The 18,793-nt window shown below is 44.7% G+C and overlaps 1 protein-coding gene across 1 annotated transcript; it reads right to left on the bottom strand.

The window, feature by feature from the left end:
• Nucleotides 1-15,842: 15,842 nt before the first annotated feature.
• On the bottom strand, nucleotides 15,843-18,596 carry LOC129586577 (uncharacterized). The gene is made up of 3 exons (XM_055479892.1): nucleotides 17,521-18,596; nucleotides 16,441-16,871; nucleotides 15,843-16,106 (listed from the first exon to the last, which is right to left on the bottom strand). The coding sequence occupies exons 1-3, from the start codon at nucleotides 18,437-18,439 to the stop codon at nucleotides 16,071-16,073; spliced, it is 1,386 nt and encodes a 461-aa protein (XP_055335867.1). The 5' UTR covers nucleotides 18,440-18,596; the 3' UTR covers nucleotides 15,843-16,070.
• Nucleotides 18,597-18,793: the final 197 nt, after the last annotated feature.

Here is an 18,793-nt window from a genome sequence, read left to right as displayed (position 1 = left end):
TAAATATCGGCTGACGATGCGACAACACTTCCGGTAAGGCTGGCACAATTCCGATCACGAATATATTCGGTACTGAAGTTTATTGTTCCGTTGTACACCTTGTGAACTCGCTCAACAGCCAAAGATAGCGCAGGTGCAGTATATGGCAGAGCGACAAAACCCTCGTTTGTGGTGGTAATGCCGGCTACGATCAACCGAACATTGACAATAGGGCGATCCAGCAGCTTTCGCTCCGACTGATTAAGCAATGGACCGGCATTCACCATAACAGCAAGGATGGAAAACCAGGCAAAAGAAACCATCTTCATATCAGTTTGACATGGAAGTCGATTTACTGACCGGTCCAGCACTCCGTTTTAATTTAACAACTGTGAGTGCAGGATTTAGCATGTTTTAGCATTTAAAGCTCGTATAGTCCTATCCTGATGTTGACGATTATCCAGCTTCCAAAGTGTGAGCCAACTGTGCTGACGCAGACCGGAATAAACCGCGTTAGGTACTTACATACTCGTACGTACAGATAGGTACATCTCATCTACGCATTTCTGAAATAAAGCTCAAATGTCATCGATTACCAGTTTTGCTTATAAACTACGAATTACATGCATAAAACCTTAGAATGCTCACGGTGACCACTTACTACTTATTTTGTTGACCTTCCACAATTCGCAAGGATTGGTGACGCAATGTGGGCACGCCAGAGCGATAAGTAGGATAATTACTATCATACAACTTTGATGGAAATCCATTTGAGCTTTTACCGTTTTACATAATTCGGGCGGCAGTGATACCGACGTGACAAACGCTGGCTACTGAGAAAATGTGACAGGGAAACAGGCAATTAGAACGTGTGATTCAGCTGTTTTACTACTTAGGCATGTTTCCTTATTCTCTTGGAATCGATGCTTGTATTTTTGAAAAGCACCATTTTCACGTTTTTTTGCAGGAAATTACACATGTTAAGTTGCCGCTTTCGCAGAATTACAGTTTTACAAATTGAAAACTCAAACAAATACTATTCAACATCAGAAAATTGCTAGGCTGTCAAATGCTAAAGCACATCACGTAATGTGTACTCCAACAGGCACTTTTTGCTCAGATCGATTTGCTATTCTATTCGCCATTCTATTATTCTATATCAGACATTCTATAGATTTGCTATTCTATATCTTCAACATCCGATTCGGCTGGATAACGCACACATACCGCAGTGTTATTTAAACACATCATTTTCCTGGAGAATTTCGCACTGTAATCTTCTCGTTCAGCAAATAATCAACGTATACTCGTCCGTAAATTGATGAATTCATGAGGCAGCCATTGCTTTACGGCCTAAATACTACAGTAGTACAGATACCATAACGAATGTATGCATAGTAGTAAGCACAAAGTCAATCTTACAATCAGGTATCTGCAAATTACAAGGGGGATCCACGCGACTTCACTAGAATAGATCTTTACACAAATTGCCCTGACATCTCGGTGTTCATAACAGTTTTATGCAGGCGGTCCAGGACCCTACAAGTGTGTGCTGCACAAGTTTATACAGTCATTCCGCTATGCGCTTCGCTAGCCACTATCGCCATTTTGTTTTTCACCCGGGTGTCATCGACATACAGTCACCTTTCCGTGCCTTCATGCTGGCAAAATGCAGCAAAACTCCATCTCGAATAGGATCAGCCACTTGCATGTGCGTCTCCTCCGTAAACATACAGTAATGCGGAAAGCGTATACCAGCTGTCCATACATTGTCATTTGTCACCACGGCAGATATACTTAGAGTTAGAGCGCTTCCCAGCACGCTGGTAATTCTCTCTGCACATAATATCTGTAAGAAACGTGCACGAAACGCATTCAGTTCGCATTGCCCGAAATAGATTTTCTGCATAAAAGCGACTGCGAGCCATGAGACAATCGACAATCCCGAATTCGATAGGGATGGAAAAGTCACCGTTTCCACTATCTGTAATGACGACAAAGTTTTGAGATTCACTTCAAATCGGAAAAGTTTGGGTTGAATAAAAAAGTGTTGTTATATACCTCTTAACTATAAAAACTTCCTTAAAATTTGAAAGATTACATCCATATACTAGTATGTCTGGCAGATCAATTTGCCGGTGTCAACGAGTAGTCTAAGGATCATGGACCGGGAATCCGAGGTTGCATTACTCCAGCGATGTGGTTTACACGTTTGCAGCCGCACCGGATGCCGGGCTGGGAGTATCCATACCCAAGCGGTAGGCAGGCAATCCTGGTAGAACAACCAACCAGGATGGTTAAAAATATATTTTGAAGATAAAATGTGTTACACTCACCCATTTTTCACGCAATCACGCAACATTAAAAAATTCCAAAAATCTACTGTAGTGACTACACTTTGTAACAAGTTGCAATAATATAATTATATGGTACCCACCTAATTTTTGTTTGGCCACGCCTTACTGACCATTGCAGATGAAAAATTTGTTTAAACCTACTACGGTAGTATACTGTTTTTTCCACAAAAGAGATTTCATGGGGTTTACACCCGGAAAATGTGCCTTGATAAGTACGAGAACTTGCCATTTAAAAAAAATTAGTAATTAATGGATCCTTCAAATTCCTTTACCCTTCACACGTTCCCGGTTGACCACGAATTTAATGTTATAACCAGACACGATGGGAGAGTATCGCTGGAGTTGTTTGAGATTGTTTGAAAGATTACGGAAGTCCGTTACGAAGCCCGATGTGGATCTTTGGATGTTATCGAAGGAAACTTTATTAGAATTTGAGTAATGGCATTGAAATAAGTTGTCGACCGGAGCGCAGGCATTGTACTTTAATAATTCAGCCAAAATTCAGAAATCGATAGTTTATTACGTACAGCGACGCCCAGTGAAATGCAAACTCAATGATTAAAACGTACGTAATTTAGGATTTTAGAAGACGAAAAAAGTAGCACTCCGGTATGCTGATAATGCATGCACATACTAGCAAATGTGGATTTTCCTAGTTACACGAGTAAATATAGTGTCAAGGGCACGGACTGTACGACGTGCCCTGACGACACAACTGAAGCTGGACCTTTATTGGCTACTCTCTGCTCTAGCATATAATGCGCTAGCATTATATAGGAAGGAAACAAACAAACTAGCCGAAGGCTAGATTGCACAACGAACGATGATCATTAGCAGCGCTAATGATCAAAAGCACTTAGCAGCTCGAAACAATGAAGGATGACACATAGAACAAGAGCATCGCCATATATAGAAGCATCTAAGCAAGCTATGGCACGAGGAGTACTCGTGACAATAGTGTTGAATATTTTACACTCTAGTTACTGCATGCTACAAAATAAAAATTACAAAATTGCGTGACCAATACAAAATAGTTTACTAACTGGTTTGCGAAGAAGTAGTCTCCAGCGAAGATGGTTTAAAATCCATGGAGACAGTGAGACCGTCAGCCTGAAAAAAAGCTAGGAGATCCTGAAGAATGTCATCGGGGGTAGGCGGTTCTTCTTGATATTCAACCAGTGATGTTCCTGTCATTGTCATGGGTGCCCCCCATACTATTAGCAGCCAGGCCCACCAAGAAAAAGGTCACTGGAAAAGATATAGCCATATTGATAAATGAACGGAGCAGAAAATTATTAAGGGAGAAACGTAATGAATTACGGCAAGGGTGTAGAAACAAACATTTGATTTAATGGCTATGGTTTGCCGATTAGCATTTTCTAGCGGGCCGGCGTTGGCCACAATCGCATGATTGTTATTTGGAGGAGGTTCGTTCAAATCTAGAACTGGGTAACGCTGAGCATTGCTCAACAACGATGTCTGTAAAGAACATGAAAACAAAATCTGAAAGCAAAAGGAACAAAATAATCGAGACAAAAACGGTGCTAGTTGTTTTACTGAATAGTTATTGCAAACGCTTCCTCCTCGTTTATCAGTGCTAGGCACCCAAAGCAATACGCACATCTATTACAACTGTACAAATTAGAAGCGGTAAAAACAACACGTATTTCACCTTCCATAATTTTTTTAAAAACCGGAATAAACAAATAGATGATGCCATGAATATTCGAAAATAGTGACTCTTTCTGTACAAATTCGTGACGCTGATGCTTTTTGTCATTTCCTGACTTCTTTTTACTGTTTTTATGGCCGGTCGCAGTTCTACATACGATCTTATTTCGACCGGATAGAAGCAGCCACAACGGATCTGCGGTGGTGGTTGTTCCCGGCGGTTTTGTATACAACATAATACGAGTACATAGCGTTCTTTGCAGTCGATTTGTGAAGGCTAATTATTCAGTTCTATCACATTTCTTTTACCTTAAGTTGCGATTAACACTCTTTGCTATCACAAATATTCCACAGTTTAACGTCTTTTTCCAGATTTGCCAAATTTCTGATGAATTGAACACGTGGTATCATTTTGCCGGATGCCAACAGTTTTCGATAACGTTTTTATTGTATAGGTATGTACTCTGTAGTCTGTATACCATTCCGTCTCGGCATGCCTTTTTGATGTTTGTTTATGTCCTCAAGTTCTCATGAAATTGTTTAAGAAAAGCAGTTATCCTTGTGGGTATGTATGCACCTTCCTGAAGACGAAGAATGATCGTGATTCAGTACCACAAATCAAACTGCGAAACAAGAGCCAGGAAATTAACAAGAATATGTATTTACAGCAGTAGACAGGCACCCGGTATACAAATAGAAATCTGATTCAGGCATATCCATGCGACCAGTGACGGAGAGATCAGCACGATAGGAATAATTACCGTAATAATCTATCCTACCGACCTACTCAACGACAGAGGATGAGCTAGTAATCTCAATTTGGCATAGCTAAGACTACGAATCTACGCGAAGCGATAACTGCATCTCCGACGAATATTTAATTAGAAACTCCGAAACTGCCAAAACTCGTAATGAGAGAACTGACGATCGAAAGTACTGCAACTCTCGGACTTATATAGACACCGCGCATCCGTGTAGAAACAACCAAAAGTAAATCCGAACACAAAAGAGAAAGATCGAGAAGGTTCAGCGAATAATAGAAAGTACGAGTAAAACCGTCACTTTACGTATGTATCGCTACTGTACTGCTATATTCCGTCACCAGCAGCAAACGTAGCGGTTGCATTGAACCGTACACCACCAGTTTTCACAGTGCTAAACATCAGGCCAGCGTGACAGCGTCCGTACTTCGCCGGTAACCACCACAGCCAGCGATGCGTCGAACGTCAGTACGTAATATCAGCAAATCCTTTGTTTTGGTGGGTACTACGGTGCTAACAAATAAGACAAAACTACTGTATAACCCCGGATTTACGCTACGTACGGATGTGAAACATTTTCGTTTAACAAAATAAGCACACAGCCATGCAGCTATGAAGTCGATTTCGAACAGTCTTGAGCTGCATGTTACGAACTCGAGCATAGAATGTCCAAGTTAGGACATTAAGTGGTTCTATGGGGATTAAACCAACAGACTAGGACATAAGCAACTGAACACCTAGAACCACAGTGAACCACAATAGAACCCATAGAACCACCATAGAACCACAATGGAACCACGTGCAGAATCACAAGCCGACATGCTACCATACTAGCCCCCTTTTCTAGCGCCCATAGAACCACAAAGAACAACCATAGAACCTCCATACAACCACCATAGAACGGTTCTATGGTGGTTCTATGGAGGTTCTATGTGGTTCTATGGGCGCCAGAGAAGAGGGCTAGTATGGGAGCATGCCGGCTTGTGACTTTGCACGTGGTTCCATTGTGGTTCTATGGCGGTTATATGGAGGTTTTATGGTGGTTTCATATCCCTAGAACCAGTAAGGCACTAATGTCCTAACTTGGACATTCTCTCAGGAGAGAGACTCGAGTCGGAGCACGAAAGAAAAGGCGCGAATCTCAAAAACACTACACAGTTGCCTCCGCAACTCGACGTCTTGTGACGAAAGGTCTCAGACGCAGATTGTCTCAGAGCGATATGCCTCAAACCGGAGTGCACGCCATCCGGATGTCCAGCGGAGAAATGCTTTCGCGGCGAAAAGTCGCGAGTCGAATTCGAGTTTGTTTCCAGCCGTCGTTCCCAGTCTCAGTCGAAATATCGCGTTCCCAGTTGTCCGGGTGCAAGGTAACCCGTATCTTGAAAGGAAGCTGTGATAGATGTCAATATACTGCCACTCGTCGTGTTATAAGCTATTATATGCAGCGCTTGCTGATGGCCATGGTCCTTGGCGTGGCATATGATGCTGTGCTGCTGTACAGTGCCGGCGGTGTACTGGCGAGTGGTGAGCATGTAGAGTCTCCAAATTAGATGAAATGTGGAGTCCCGCATTCCCAAGGGACAGTGAGAAATCCATGTAAAATTATATATCTGGTGTCCCTTCCTTATCCTTTTCGTTATAAACATTATGTCTTTGTATTTTAGGTAAGAACGATAACAAACGAAAGCCCAGAAAAGGTTCTGCTGTTCTTATAACAGTGTAATCAGAGCTTCGATATGAGATGCAATAAAATCACTGATGAGTCTTTATCCAGTAATTACTCAGGCTCGTACTATAGGCCCATACCGCCCTATAAATGATGGGGAAGAGGCCATAATTATTTACCTTCTCCAGGTTGCCAACGTCCATGGTTTCCGTACGATATTAATAGTTCAGGGATTTATAATTTGATACCGGCTTTTGCAGTCCTGTGTTCATGGTTCGTAATATTATAGTATTTCAACAAATTTCGCTGCTGACATCGCCGAATAAGCAATACACTTTACTACAGATAAATATTATTGTTTGTCATCACGTTTGCGCATTCACGATTCTGTTTACCGATTGTCTGCTGACTTTTGCCGGCGTATGGAAATTGTATTGGTCGATACATATTCTACAGCGCAATCTATTGCGGGGGTGAACTCTATTAAATTACACCACGCAGAAAAGCTTAATTAGCAGTTATGACAAATAGTTCCAATGCGTCATCACACCATGACCGCGTTTCTCCAACGGCGTTGACAGTCTGGATTGTCGGACAAGTGGGCCTGGGCATATTCGGCGCTGTCACCATTGCACTGCTTTTATTGGTTATGTACCGATTGCGAAAACTGAAAACCGGCTCCGGTTTGTTAATCGCCCATTTATTAACCGTCGAACTGATTTTCTGTCTACTGATCAACATGGTCACCTGCATTCCTTTATACCTAAAGCAGATGAAAATGTCCGAACCGTTGGAAATTAACTGCCGCACTGCGGGGTTCTTCAACCTTCTGGTGTACCACGCGGAAAACTGGACGGGAGTTCTGCTATCTTTAAACCGTTTTTTTCGCCATTGTTTTCCCGCAATTTTACAAGAAAATCGCCTCCTTTCGATTTTCGGCAGGCGCCCTGCTGGTCACTTGGACCGTCCCTTTGGCGGATAATATCGTGACGACCTTTCTGATTCCCGGTGTAATTTATGGGCGACTGTCGTCCGGCGCCTGCGGGTGGATAGGAGATGGCGGGGTGACGTTACGGGTGATTGCGGTGTTGGGCACGTATATTCCGCTGGCGGTACAGGGCTCCTGTTACACGATACTATTTCTGGCGTATCGGATCCGGCAGTTATGCGGTTCGGTGGTGCATGCTGAGCGCGAACTGACCAGTCCGCTGCGGAAGCGTTTGGTGCTAACAAAAGCGTTGTACTTTGCGTTTGTATGGTATTGGGTGTGTGTTCTACCGCCGTCCATGCTGGTTATGGTCTATAGTGGATCGTAGCTGAAAACTGTGCCTGTTATGCTGTACACTCGGATTACCCAGATTCTCGGCTATTCGGCAACCGCAGTAAGTGGAACCCGAACGTTGACAATAAATAAAAAAATTAATAGGTAGAGAGGTTATTCAGCCAGAATATTCAGCTTATAAGAAATTTTTTATAAACCGACTTTTCAGAAGAATGTAGCCATAAACGTTTAATAAAAATTGTTAAATGCAATTAAAGTTTTTGCGGCGACCAAAGAAGATTTTTTTTCAAAACCTGAGCACACTTGGCTGAATATCCTTCTGTAGAGCTAGATTAATATGGCCAAACTCGACCTTCTGTCCATGGTTCACTGCATTTTGCATTGCCAACACGGCACGAAGTATCCCACCAGCCGTACGTGGGTGTTCATTTGAACTGGCCTGTTTTCTCAATCTCGGTATTTTTAGATGATGGTTGCGGTTTAACGGATACGGTCCAGTTTGTCCAGGGTTTTACGCTGTTACTGAGAATAAATAATGCGCTTGCCGGTGTTACTTAGTTTCTACTTTCTAGCGTTTAAGTAATTTGTGATCAGTGACATTGAGTTTAAAATTTTTAGGTGTTCTTCTTTGCCGTGAACGAAGACTACCGCAACACACTGAAAGAGAGTTTCCAAAAGGGTTTCCAGCCACGTGATCGAAATCGAGCAGCTCGTATGGCGAAAATGTCGACTTCAAGCAATCGGGTGACGTTTTCTGCCTGAACCAATCACCAAACAAACAACGGAAACGAAGACGCCACCGTGCAAATTCGGAACAAGACAACGACGATACAACGATTTGGTTGCGTTGTATGGCATAATGTGCATCATGCTAAAAAATTCGGTTTTTCGAAATTAAAGCTTGATTCTGTACCGGTACCGGATTCAAAGCTTGAATCTGTACTTTGTATTGTGCAGTAGACTAAGTAACCGGTTATGAAGACAGCCGCTCGTGTGCATTTAATGCCATATTGAAGAACGGGACTAAATAAGAGTAAAATATATGTAGGTTTTCAAGTTTTCTTGATGTTTACCACATAAATATTCTGCGCCACTCTGTTTGTTTTCCGCTTTTGCATAAGATCGTCCATTATATAAGTCAGACATCATTAATGCACGTCCGAATAGCGAAAAACTCTTCTTGTTGCGTGTTGAAGTCAAGGTTGATAATGCCACGAGTACGAGATACTTGCGAATGGAGTAGCCAGGCTTTCTAGCCTTCTTCTCCTGCACCAATCGCTGTCATGTCTGAAGCACCAACGCAATCCTCAAACTCCGAGAACGTGACGTGATTTTGGCGCAACGGAGATCTTTCCAGCTCACAGGTGAGATACGTCAAGATACCGACACCGACGACGGACACGATGTTTTGAGTCTCTGACACCTTACCATCGAAAATCTACGGTTTTACCAAACTGTTTAGTCTAGTCCTTCCATGATTAATTTGACCAGTGACTTTATGCAGGTTGATCATGAGTGTCCGCAGTGCAGTGTTCCGGGCGATGTTCTTTGGAAGTGTACCGGAGAACTGCACGATTCCCATCAATATCCCGGACATTCTTCCTGCTGCTTTCGCTAATATGCTTAGGTGGGTCTGGTGCTTGACGTACCGTTGTATGTTGTACAGTGTATTGTACATGCAACACGATAAAACTCTTCAGCAGTACATGTACACGGACGTGGTGACGAATTTCACCCACAGACAACGTCTTTCACACGTTAATTGAAGTTAGCGTTTAATCGCTAACTTGTTTTAACGATGCGAGAGAAACGCCGGCAAGAGCTACTCTCTTTCTGCACAGGACATTAAAGATTAGCCGCCGGACTTTGAGCGAACCGACGGATGCATTTTCTCCTCCTTCCTGGAATGTAGCACCAGCATGTGTGCCAGCGAATCGCCTGCCTTTCCTGTTTGCGGACGGTGTGCAAACTGCCTTTTTGCCTACGGACTACCTAACCGTCAGTTCTATCTCATGCTGGCCTAGTTGTATTTATCGCATTGGTGTTTTTCGGCATGTGCGAGTTTTTTGCCTGTTATCCTCACTTTTCGTGTGTGTCAGAATTGGATGTTGATCATTGAAAGTTAACGTTTGCAATTTCCTGTTAGTTTGTTTGTTGTCAGCATTGTGTTTTCACATTAAGCATGACTGGACGGCGAGGTAGAAGATCCAATGCGCCGGGACCGCCTGCGACACGGCCAGCTCGCGGCCGTCCGCGTGCGCGCGCGAACCCTGTTACCCGTCCGACGGCAACTGGTGGAAGCACGGGAGATCTGGACTCGCAGATTGCCATGGCAAGGCAGCATTTGCAGTCGTTGTTAGCGCAGAAGGATGCGGACGTCCTCCCTATCTTGTCGACATCGGAGGCACCACCACCACAGCCTCCACAGCCACCACCGACGGAAACGACTATGCTGCTTCAGCTCATGATGAATCAGCAGAATCAGCTGGCCCAACTCACTCAGAAGGTCAACGAGGCCCAGGCGACGCCACCTACCAGCACCGGAGCGAGTAACAGTAAGAAACCGCCACCGTTGCCGGCTGGGTTCCCAATTGTCAGTGAGAAATGTCTTGAAGAACTGTACGATCTTACGGTGAACGTTGACTTAGATAAACTGCTTAGAGCAAATACCATCATGTCGCCTATTCAGGGGGAAGCTAAATTCGAGATTAGGGATGGAAACTTTATTCTTTCTGATTCAAAGCCGAAGAAGATTACGATTACTTCATTCACTCTGTGGAACGAGGCATTTATTGTGTTTCGCCGTGTGCGCAGTTATTACTATCCCGCTCTTCAGCAACCGCTCGATTCTTACCATACGATTATGACTGAAATGGCAGGTGTCTACCTGCCGCCAGTGTGGTTGGAGTATGATAAGACTTTTCGTGCCTGCCGCATCCGTGATGTCACTAACCATGATCAGTGGAACCTGCTGGATCGAAACTTGCTGGACCGCTGTATAGCCCGGCATCCGCTTCGCGCTCATCTGCCATTATGTCGCGACTGCAGCATTGCGGACCATACGGATCAGGACTGCCCGAAAAAGCTCCAGGTCACTGCACACGGACAGAAAGACGCCAAGGGGGATCGGCCCTTTCGACACATCCCGCCAGACTTGTGCAGGAACTGGAACAACGGGCGATGCACCAACGGTTCGAACTGCCGCTTCAAGCACTTGTGTGGAACATGCAGGGCGGCCGACCACACCGTCCACGAGCACGATTCAACGCAGCATAAGCCTGCCAGTAGTACTAACGCCAAGGCCGGAGGTGGCGACGCCCGTTTTCGACGAGAGACTCGCTGAATTACTGGTAGAGCATGATGACCGTGAGGCTGTGTGTTTTCTATTGCAGGGTTTCAGGTTTGGCTTTGCAATCGGATATAACGGCCCACAAGTACGCCGGTTTACCGCAAACGCACGTTCGGCACTCCATGATCCACAGGTCATCACCGCAATGATCATAAAGGAGGTGCAAGCCGATCACGCAAGGGGTCCTTTTAAAGTGCAGCCACATCCGAATTTTGTTGTGAATCCACTTGGGCTGCGCCCAAAGCGACCGTCAGGCCATCGAGTGATTATGGATTTGTCGCAACCATTCGGACTGAGCGTGAATGATTTTATTCCAAAAGATAAGTATTCGCTAACTTACGTAGGCGTAGATGATGCAGTTAAAATGGTGATGTTCCATGGGCGGGGATCGTTAATGGCAAAAGTAGACATTGAGAACGCATTTCGTAATTTACCAGTCAGGCAGAGCGATTGGCATTTGCTGGGATACGAATGGGAAGGGCAGTTTTACCACGATGTAGTAGTCCCGTTCGGTTTACGTTCAGGCCCGTATTTGTTCGACACCTTTGCCCGCATGCTCGAGTGGATATTCAAAAAGTGTACCGGAAGTGATACGTTTCTACATTTTTTGGACGATTTTTTCATGTGCGATAAAGCAGCAAGTTCGGCATGTGGGCGGTTAGTAATGCAGGTTCAGTCAGTGTGTAAGTATTTGGGTGTTCCGATCAATGAGAAAAAGTTGGTGGGTCCGGCTACGGTAATTGAATTTCTCGGTATAGAGATCAACAGTGAAACCTTTACCTTATCTGTATCGGCCGCTCGTTTAACAGAATTAACAGAGTTACTCGAAAGCTTTTCCACAAGTACGCAATGCACAAAACGGGAACTCTTGAGCTTAATTGGTAAGCTGTCATTTGTGACGAAATGTATACCGGCCAGTCGAATATTTCTGAGACGCATGATCCAGCTGAGCTGCAAGGTGAATCGGCTGTATCACAGAATTACACTGACGGACGGATTCCGTCGTGATGTTGCGTGGTGGAGAGAGTTCTTACCGGCATGGAACGGGACGGCCGGCTTTGTACAACCAGAATGGTTACCGGCGAGCGTATTTCATCTGTACACTGACGCGGCAGGCGCGATAGGTTTTGGAGGCACGCTGGGTAATGAGTGGTTCCAGGGCGCGTGGCCGGGTTGGCTGTTAAAAGTAAACCCACCGATAACGTTTCTGGAAATGTACCCAATCTATGTAGCGTGCGTTATCTGGAATGAACAGCTGTACGGAAAACGAGTGCTTTTTCATTGCGATAATACAGCGACAGCTCATACATGGTCATCTGGCAGTTGTAGGAACCCAGCAGTGATGGAGCTCATACGCAGAATTCACTTTGTTACGGCGCGGTTTAATTTTATTATCAGAATTACGCACATCGCTGGCGTTGATAATAGCATTGCTGATGCATTGTCTCGATTCCAGTTGCAACGTTTTCGTCAGCTCCATCCTTCAGCGAACGCCGACGGTATGTCGGTACCGGATCTGCTTACACGGCTGAAACCATTCCTCACCGGAAAGGAGCCTGCCATAACAACCTCGACGCCGGCGCCCTTTTCGCCGCCGGAGTGGCTACTTCTACCCGAAGAGTTTACGCAAATGGAGAGCGAAGTTTCGAGCAGTTTTGCAGATCAGTAGTGAAACAACCATGGCCCGCCACTCCGGAAACTGTCGAAGATTATGTGGCATACTTGTTCAACCGGAAGTCGTCATCGTCAACTATAAATGTGTATGTAGCCGCTGTCGCCAGACGTCACATATCGCAGAAATTGGCCGATCCGACAGCCAACCCCAGACTGAAGCAGATTGTGGCAGGCGCCCGCCGACTGACTGGAACGCAACCGGATCAACGACTTCCGGTCACTTCTCAGTTACTGGGACGCCTTCCAAGCCGATTACATCTAACCTTCCCCACACAATACGACCAACAGATGATTTGGGCCGCTTTTACGATGGCTCATCATTTCCTGCTGCGAGTGTCGGAACTGACATCGCCATCACCGACAACGTTTGAGATGTCTGCCACCCTCCTGCTCCAGGACGTGCGATGGAACGACTCTATGCTGCAGCTTTCCATCAAGCAGTCTAAAACAGACCAGCACAGGAAGGGAGCTACGCTGTCTTTGACAGCTAGCGAAGCTCCAATCATCTACAACGCCTGTGTCACCTATGCCCAGCAGCGTCAGAATCGACAGCCTTCTGATTTGCCATTTTTTATCCATAGCAGCGGCCGCTTCCTCACGCGGATTGACCTTACACGGGCACTGAAGACGACCCTTCCTGATGGGGAGGACCGCGCCCGCTATTCATCCCATTCTTTTCGAATTGGCGGCGCCACTTCGGCAGCCGCCGATGGCCTATCAGCTGACGCCATATGTGAACGAGGACGGTGGAAATCGTCCTCGTTTAAGCGTTACATCCGCCCGCAACGTCTGCGCGTACCATTCTTGTTTGGGGCTCCCCTCACTCGCGCCGCTCTCTCGCTATGGTACGCACAGAACCGCACCGGAAGGCAGCCGCAACATCCTGGCCACGTATCAGGATCCAGCTCACTCCCTGGCCACGAATCAGGGTATCACCTGGCCACGAATCAGGTGCCTTCGACCCCTGGCCACGAATCAGGGGTCACCTGGCCACGGACCAGGTGGCACTGCTCGCTATTTCACGTATACGCTCCTTCCGGTGGCCGAGCATGTTCTGACGTTTTCCACGAGACTCCGCGGCCGAGCCGAGGCTGGCCATATGCCCCAAAAACCCATGTCGGCGTTTCTTGAATACATCGTTAAAGTGCGCTGACAAGTATGATTTACCGTTGCTGGCAGCGATGTGTACCGACTTTGTCATGGACACGCTCAACGCCAACAACTGCCTGCTTGTTCTGGAAAACGCACTGAATGGAGGTCTTCTTGGGGTTATGCTACAACTGAGGTGTTTCTCGTTTCCTGGGAAATGTGTTGCCTAGGCGTTTCACTATGCAGCCGCAGCGCCAAGTATCCTGGAGAAGTGTTTGTGTCTGATTGACGAATCAACGAAAACCGTCTTGGAATCGGCGCAGCTCGATGGGATTGGACTAGAGGAGCTGTGTACCATTCTCCAACGGGATACACTGACTGCCAACGAAGACACCATCTGTTCGTCTGTGGATAAGTAAGAAAATTTTGTTGTTCTCTTCTACCTGTGCACATCTGCAGCTCGTTGTAACTGTCTTTTATTGGCTCGTTTTTTGGCAGGTGGGCTGCAAACTTCTGCACGCAAAGAAACATCAAGCGTCCGCCGCCAATCGGCGTCGCAGTCGTGGTTTTCTCTGTGCTCCCAATCAGATGCAGTTTTCCACTGTGAGCACGTCTTCTAAAACTTGACGTATAGTATATTATACGTCGTAAAGACCAAACATGTACTGCTAAAGCATACGCGTTATTGTATGGTTGGTTTAGAGTGGATTGTTATCGCAATCGGAACTATTGGACATTTACCATTACAAGTACGCCGCCATCAAGCCGCCTTTGCCTTTCCATACGGAGCCCAGACAAAGTAAGCGCATGTCATGCGCTTATAAAAAGTTGTATGCATGCTGTGGAAATTGTTTGGTAACTGTACTGTATATATTGTATATCTGCAGATGTACGCGCTGAAGGTGTTATTAAATATACGATTCCGGATATCAGGGAGCTGCAGAAAGCTCGTACGTACAGCGATCCCATAACAATTAGAAAGCTACTGTGGTAAGACGGCCGCCGTAATGAAAAGAGATTAACACCAATTATTTGACAGCGTGGTCGAGAACCTGACGCCATTGAATAAACATGAATCGCTTTTTGCAGGAGTATCGCAGTTTCGAAAAAAACCAGAGACGAGTCGGCTAATCTGAGCTTCTACCTGCGGTGTTCGGGCTGTCCCCGGTGGGTTTCCTGGACGTGCCAGGTCCATGCAGAGCTGCGCCTGTTACCTTGGAAAACGGAAACTGCACCAGATAGTTTGCGTACGTGGTTATTGTGACGCCAGAAAAAAACACCGGATGTTGGCCAGGTTTTTGTACATTTTGTAGACATGTCCTCAGTGTTTGACAAGGATAATCGTTACTGGGGATGCTCGGAGTATATCTCTATGGAAGTGAGGGTTTCTTATGGTTCCGTGGGTGAAAGGGCCAGATCATTGTTTACGCGTTCGTTCAAGTGTATTTTGTATTTCCAGGAATTACTGGATCCGGCGAAAGGCTACGTCAACCCTGCCGACTTCTCCTTGAGATTAGAAATTCAAGTGACTGCTGGTCTTCCGGTTGGAACCGAATGAATACATTTCGAAATGTGGGTTTATATGTGGAAAATGTGGCACGAGTAAACGATGAAGTGACAAGATGGTCTTCCGAATTGTTCAAATTTCCTCTTGGATTCTGGGTGATCAGTGAGACAGCGAATTTGGATGTACAGTTATGACTATGAGGAACAGCGACTAGCGTGAATACAGTAATAATAAACATGTCTACGGAAAGTCCTCAGTTTATCCTGAAATGGCCTAACTGTTTATGTTTTTAATAACAATTCCTGTTGCTGGATTTTTCGTCAGTTGGGTTCGAATGAGTTTATTAGCTGATTAGGAAGGATGTTTGAAAGTTGTAATAACATATTCTTGAGTTTTCTATTATATTTTTATGTCGATACAGTACCGTCTTCAAGTGTGCGCCGGATTGTGAATTTTCAGCAGTTAAGCTATCCGTTTTGTCAATCGAGTAAAACTGTAAAAGCAAGATCGAATTTTATAGTCAGTAAACCGAAGCATTCTCTACGGAAAAACGGTAACAATGGCAATGATTAAAATAATGGGTAACGTAACGTCTTCGTCCACTTAAGCAGTGCATGTACTCGTAAAATTCGGTTCGTCACCGCACCGGCACAGTTCATACTCAATGGTGAATGGCGCTCATCCGCAAGTATTGTACGGCTGCAAAATGTTGGCTCCCGGAGGCTGCACGAGCTTCTAAATGCGGTTGTACTTGTATGTACGCGGAAATTTCTGAAAAACCACTGACAGATTGTTTCATGTGTAGTTCAGGAAAACAGTTTCAGTTGTACTAAACACAATAGATTATCGGGCACTGTACTATAGTGATGTTAGCTTTATTCGTTGGTTACATATGGTCGTCACATACAGTACGAATCGCAAGCACACATTTGGAAATTGATCCGATAATTTATAACGTATCCATAATTATTATTCTTACTAAACTGTACATGCAAAAATCGTCGCAGCGTTTGACAAGGAGTACACTTTTAGCTGCTTCTTCGTCTCATGTCCAAAGTGCATAACCGTACGCTGCATAGAAACTATGCTAGCATTACGGACATACCGCAGCCATTACACTGTGTGCTTGGCTACCCACTGTCGCCATTTTGTTTTTCACTCGGGCATCATCGACATATGATCTCTTTTCCGTGCCTTCGTGTCGGCGAAAGTGCAACATAACTCCATCCCGAATAGGATCAGCTACTTGCGCGTGCGTCTCCTCCAGGACATAATGCGGAAAGTGTATGCCAGCCGTCAGGATATTCGCACCGCGACAGACATACTTGGAGCGCTCCTGTTCCGGCAGCACACTGATTTCTCTCCGCACATTATCCGTATATAAAACGCTGTGCGAGATGCAATCAACCGCCGCGTTTCCGATTGAAACCTGGTGCATAAACGCACTGCGGATAATTATACAATCGACAATTCCAAATCGGAGAAGACTCGAAAGGTCACCGTCTCCACTTATACCGACAAATTCATCGAGATCAGCTACAAATTTTCAAAGGTCACTATTACAGAAATTTTTAGAAAACGTAATAGAAAAGATATTACATTGAATGAACATTTTATGTGTTTGAAACCACATTGCTCTACTTCATAACACGGATAATATTCTTATCAAGAATGTGTCGCAAACTGTGAGATTAAAGTAAAGAATAAAGGCTATTTGTTAGAAATTATATTGCCAATATAATAAACACTCATAATGTGTCATCTACTTGTGAACTATGACCATTGTCTTACTAGCTGATCTATGAGTGTACGGTGCACCCAGGTCACCAATCCCCTTGTTTATCAGATGTTTAGGTGCAGTAACTTACTAATATCATGAATGTACCGTGTGCTATATAAGCAACCAGCTTGTATAACATTGTTGAACAGAACAACAAGAGAACTGACACCAGTGTGTGTGACGCTTCCGGTTTCTGTTCCCGTGACTATAATAATCTCATAATATAAATTCTAACACTATTATTACGCAAATCTTATTTTACAAAGCATAAAAAACATTATACCGTATTCTGAACATACTAACATTATATTCTACAGGCATTGTCTATATTTGAACATTATGCTTTACTTCTACAAATTTGGAAAAGATAATGCTTAATGTTCATTATCATTTCTTTTTTCTTACCAAAAAGTGTGTAATCCCAGTGTCCTTTAGTCCGCTCCGTGCAGTCATTGACCGCCGACAGTTGTCCAAAATAGTTAACGGAATCACTGGACACTGTCAGTTCCCAGGGAAGAATCGTCATTAGATGTGTATTCGCTGACGTATAGTGCTTTAAAATCTTTAATGTCATTTCGCTGGCTCGGTTGTTGTAGAAGACAAAATGTCGTATTCCAATGTGCGTATAGTACTCAATAAACTCCACCAGGAGCTTCGGTGAAACGTTGCCCCACAGAATAGGTCCACAAAGCGCAAACGATAATCGCTTTGTTTTACGGTTGTGCTCTTTCGGCAACTGGTAGCTTAATTTTCCACAGGAATTCCTATTCTGACAAACCAATTCCACGGCGTCGATGGACCACGCAGCGGGAGCTCGACACACTAACCGCACACTACGAAACCGCTCCCTGTTGTTATCGTACCGCGTATTCTGCACTCGAACAGTCGATCTGAAGAACGTCTTGAATCTGCATTCGCACGATGTCTCGTTGACGAATGCGTCATTGTTCACATCCACAAGCGCAATAAAATGAAAGTATTTCCCTTTAAAATGCGCGGAATATACATGAATAGTATCTAAAATCTGCGTCCATGATGGAGATTCATAAGGCAGGGGCAATGTTTCCGATACGTTGCACGAGGAAACGTTGCGGTTTAATTCGAAGAAAGTAGTGTTGTATCCGTTCTTAAATTCCCGCATCGTAGCCCGTGTATAACTACGCCTGTATATCGCTTTTGGAGCAGTTTCTGGGCGCTCTTCAAACTCCGTGTAATCATTTTGTGGAGTGTTACTAACGGATCGAAGAACGAGAAATGAACAGCTAATGGATAAGAGTAGAGGAATTCTGGAACTTCTAACACAACGTAAAAGCTTTCTCCTCATAGTTATGGAAAATGCGGTTATTAACACAGTAAATGTGGCGGCTGTGCAAAATGTTGACTCAGCATCATTTTTTATGAGCACTCTTCAAACAGACACATAACGCAAAATATGAAACGCATGCGAAGTACAAACATAATATAAAATCAGTGAAATCGCTGCGCTGCGACAATTCAGGTGTGCTCGGTGTGCTTCTCAGCGGTGAACGCCCTTTGTCCAAAGTGAAATCGAAAGAGGGAAAGCCGGTTCATTGTTATGTAGGTATAGTGAGTATTGCCTGCAGTTAAACACCTTGCAACTTTCATATACCTGCTAAGTTTTGGATTGGAATCACCACATATCAAGCCGGTTAGCGTT

The sequence above is a fragment of the Paramacrobiotus metropolitanus genome, unplaced genomic scaffold (assembly GCF_019649055.1).
Source record: "Paramacrobiotus metropolitanus isolate TYO unplaced genomic scaffold, Prichtersi_v1.0 Parri_scaffold0000021, whole genome shotgun sequence".
In the NCBI taxonomy this organism is placed as follows: domain Eukaryota; kingdom Metazoa; phylum Tardigrada; class Eutardigrada; order Parachela; family Macrobiotidae; genus Paramacrobiotus; species Paramacrobiotus metropolitanus.
The sequence above is the reverse complement of the archived record's forward strand: the minus strand, read 5'-3'. Positions and strand labels throughout refer to the sequence as shown.

Bases quoted from the DNA above. Each gene is read 5' to 3' on its own strand.
- LOC129586577 (XM_055479892.1), bottom strand. From the start codon at position 18,439: ATGAGGAGAAAGCTTTTACGTTGTGTTAGAAGTTCCAGAATTCCTCTA. The intron at 16,872-17,520 runs GTAAGAAAAAAG...GAAAATTTGTAG, and splicing joins CTGGGATTACACACTTTTTG to CTGATCTCGATGAATTTGTC. The intron at 16,107-16,440 runs GTATGTCCGTAA...GTGGTTTTTCAG, and splicing joins CACACAGTGTAATGGCTGCG to AAATTTCCGCGTACATACAA.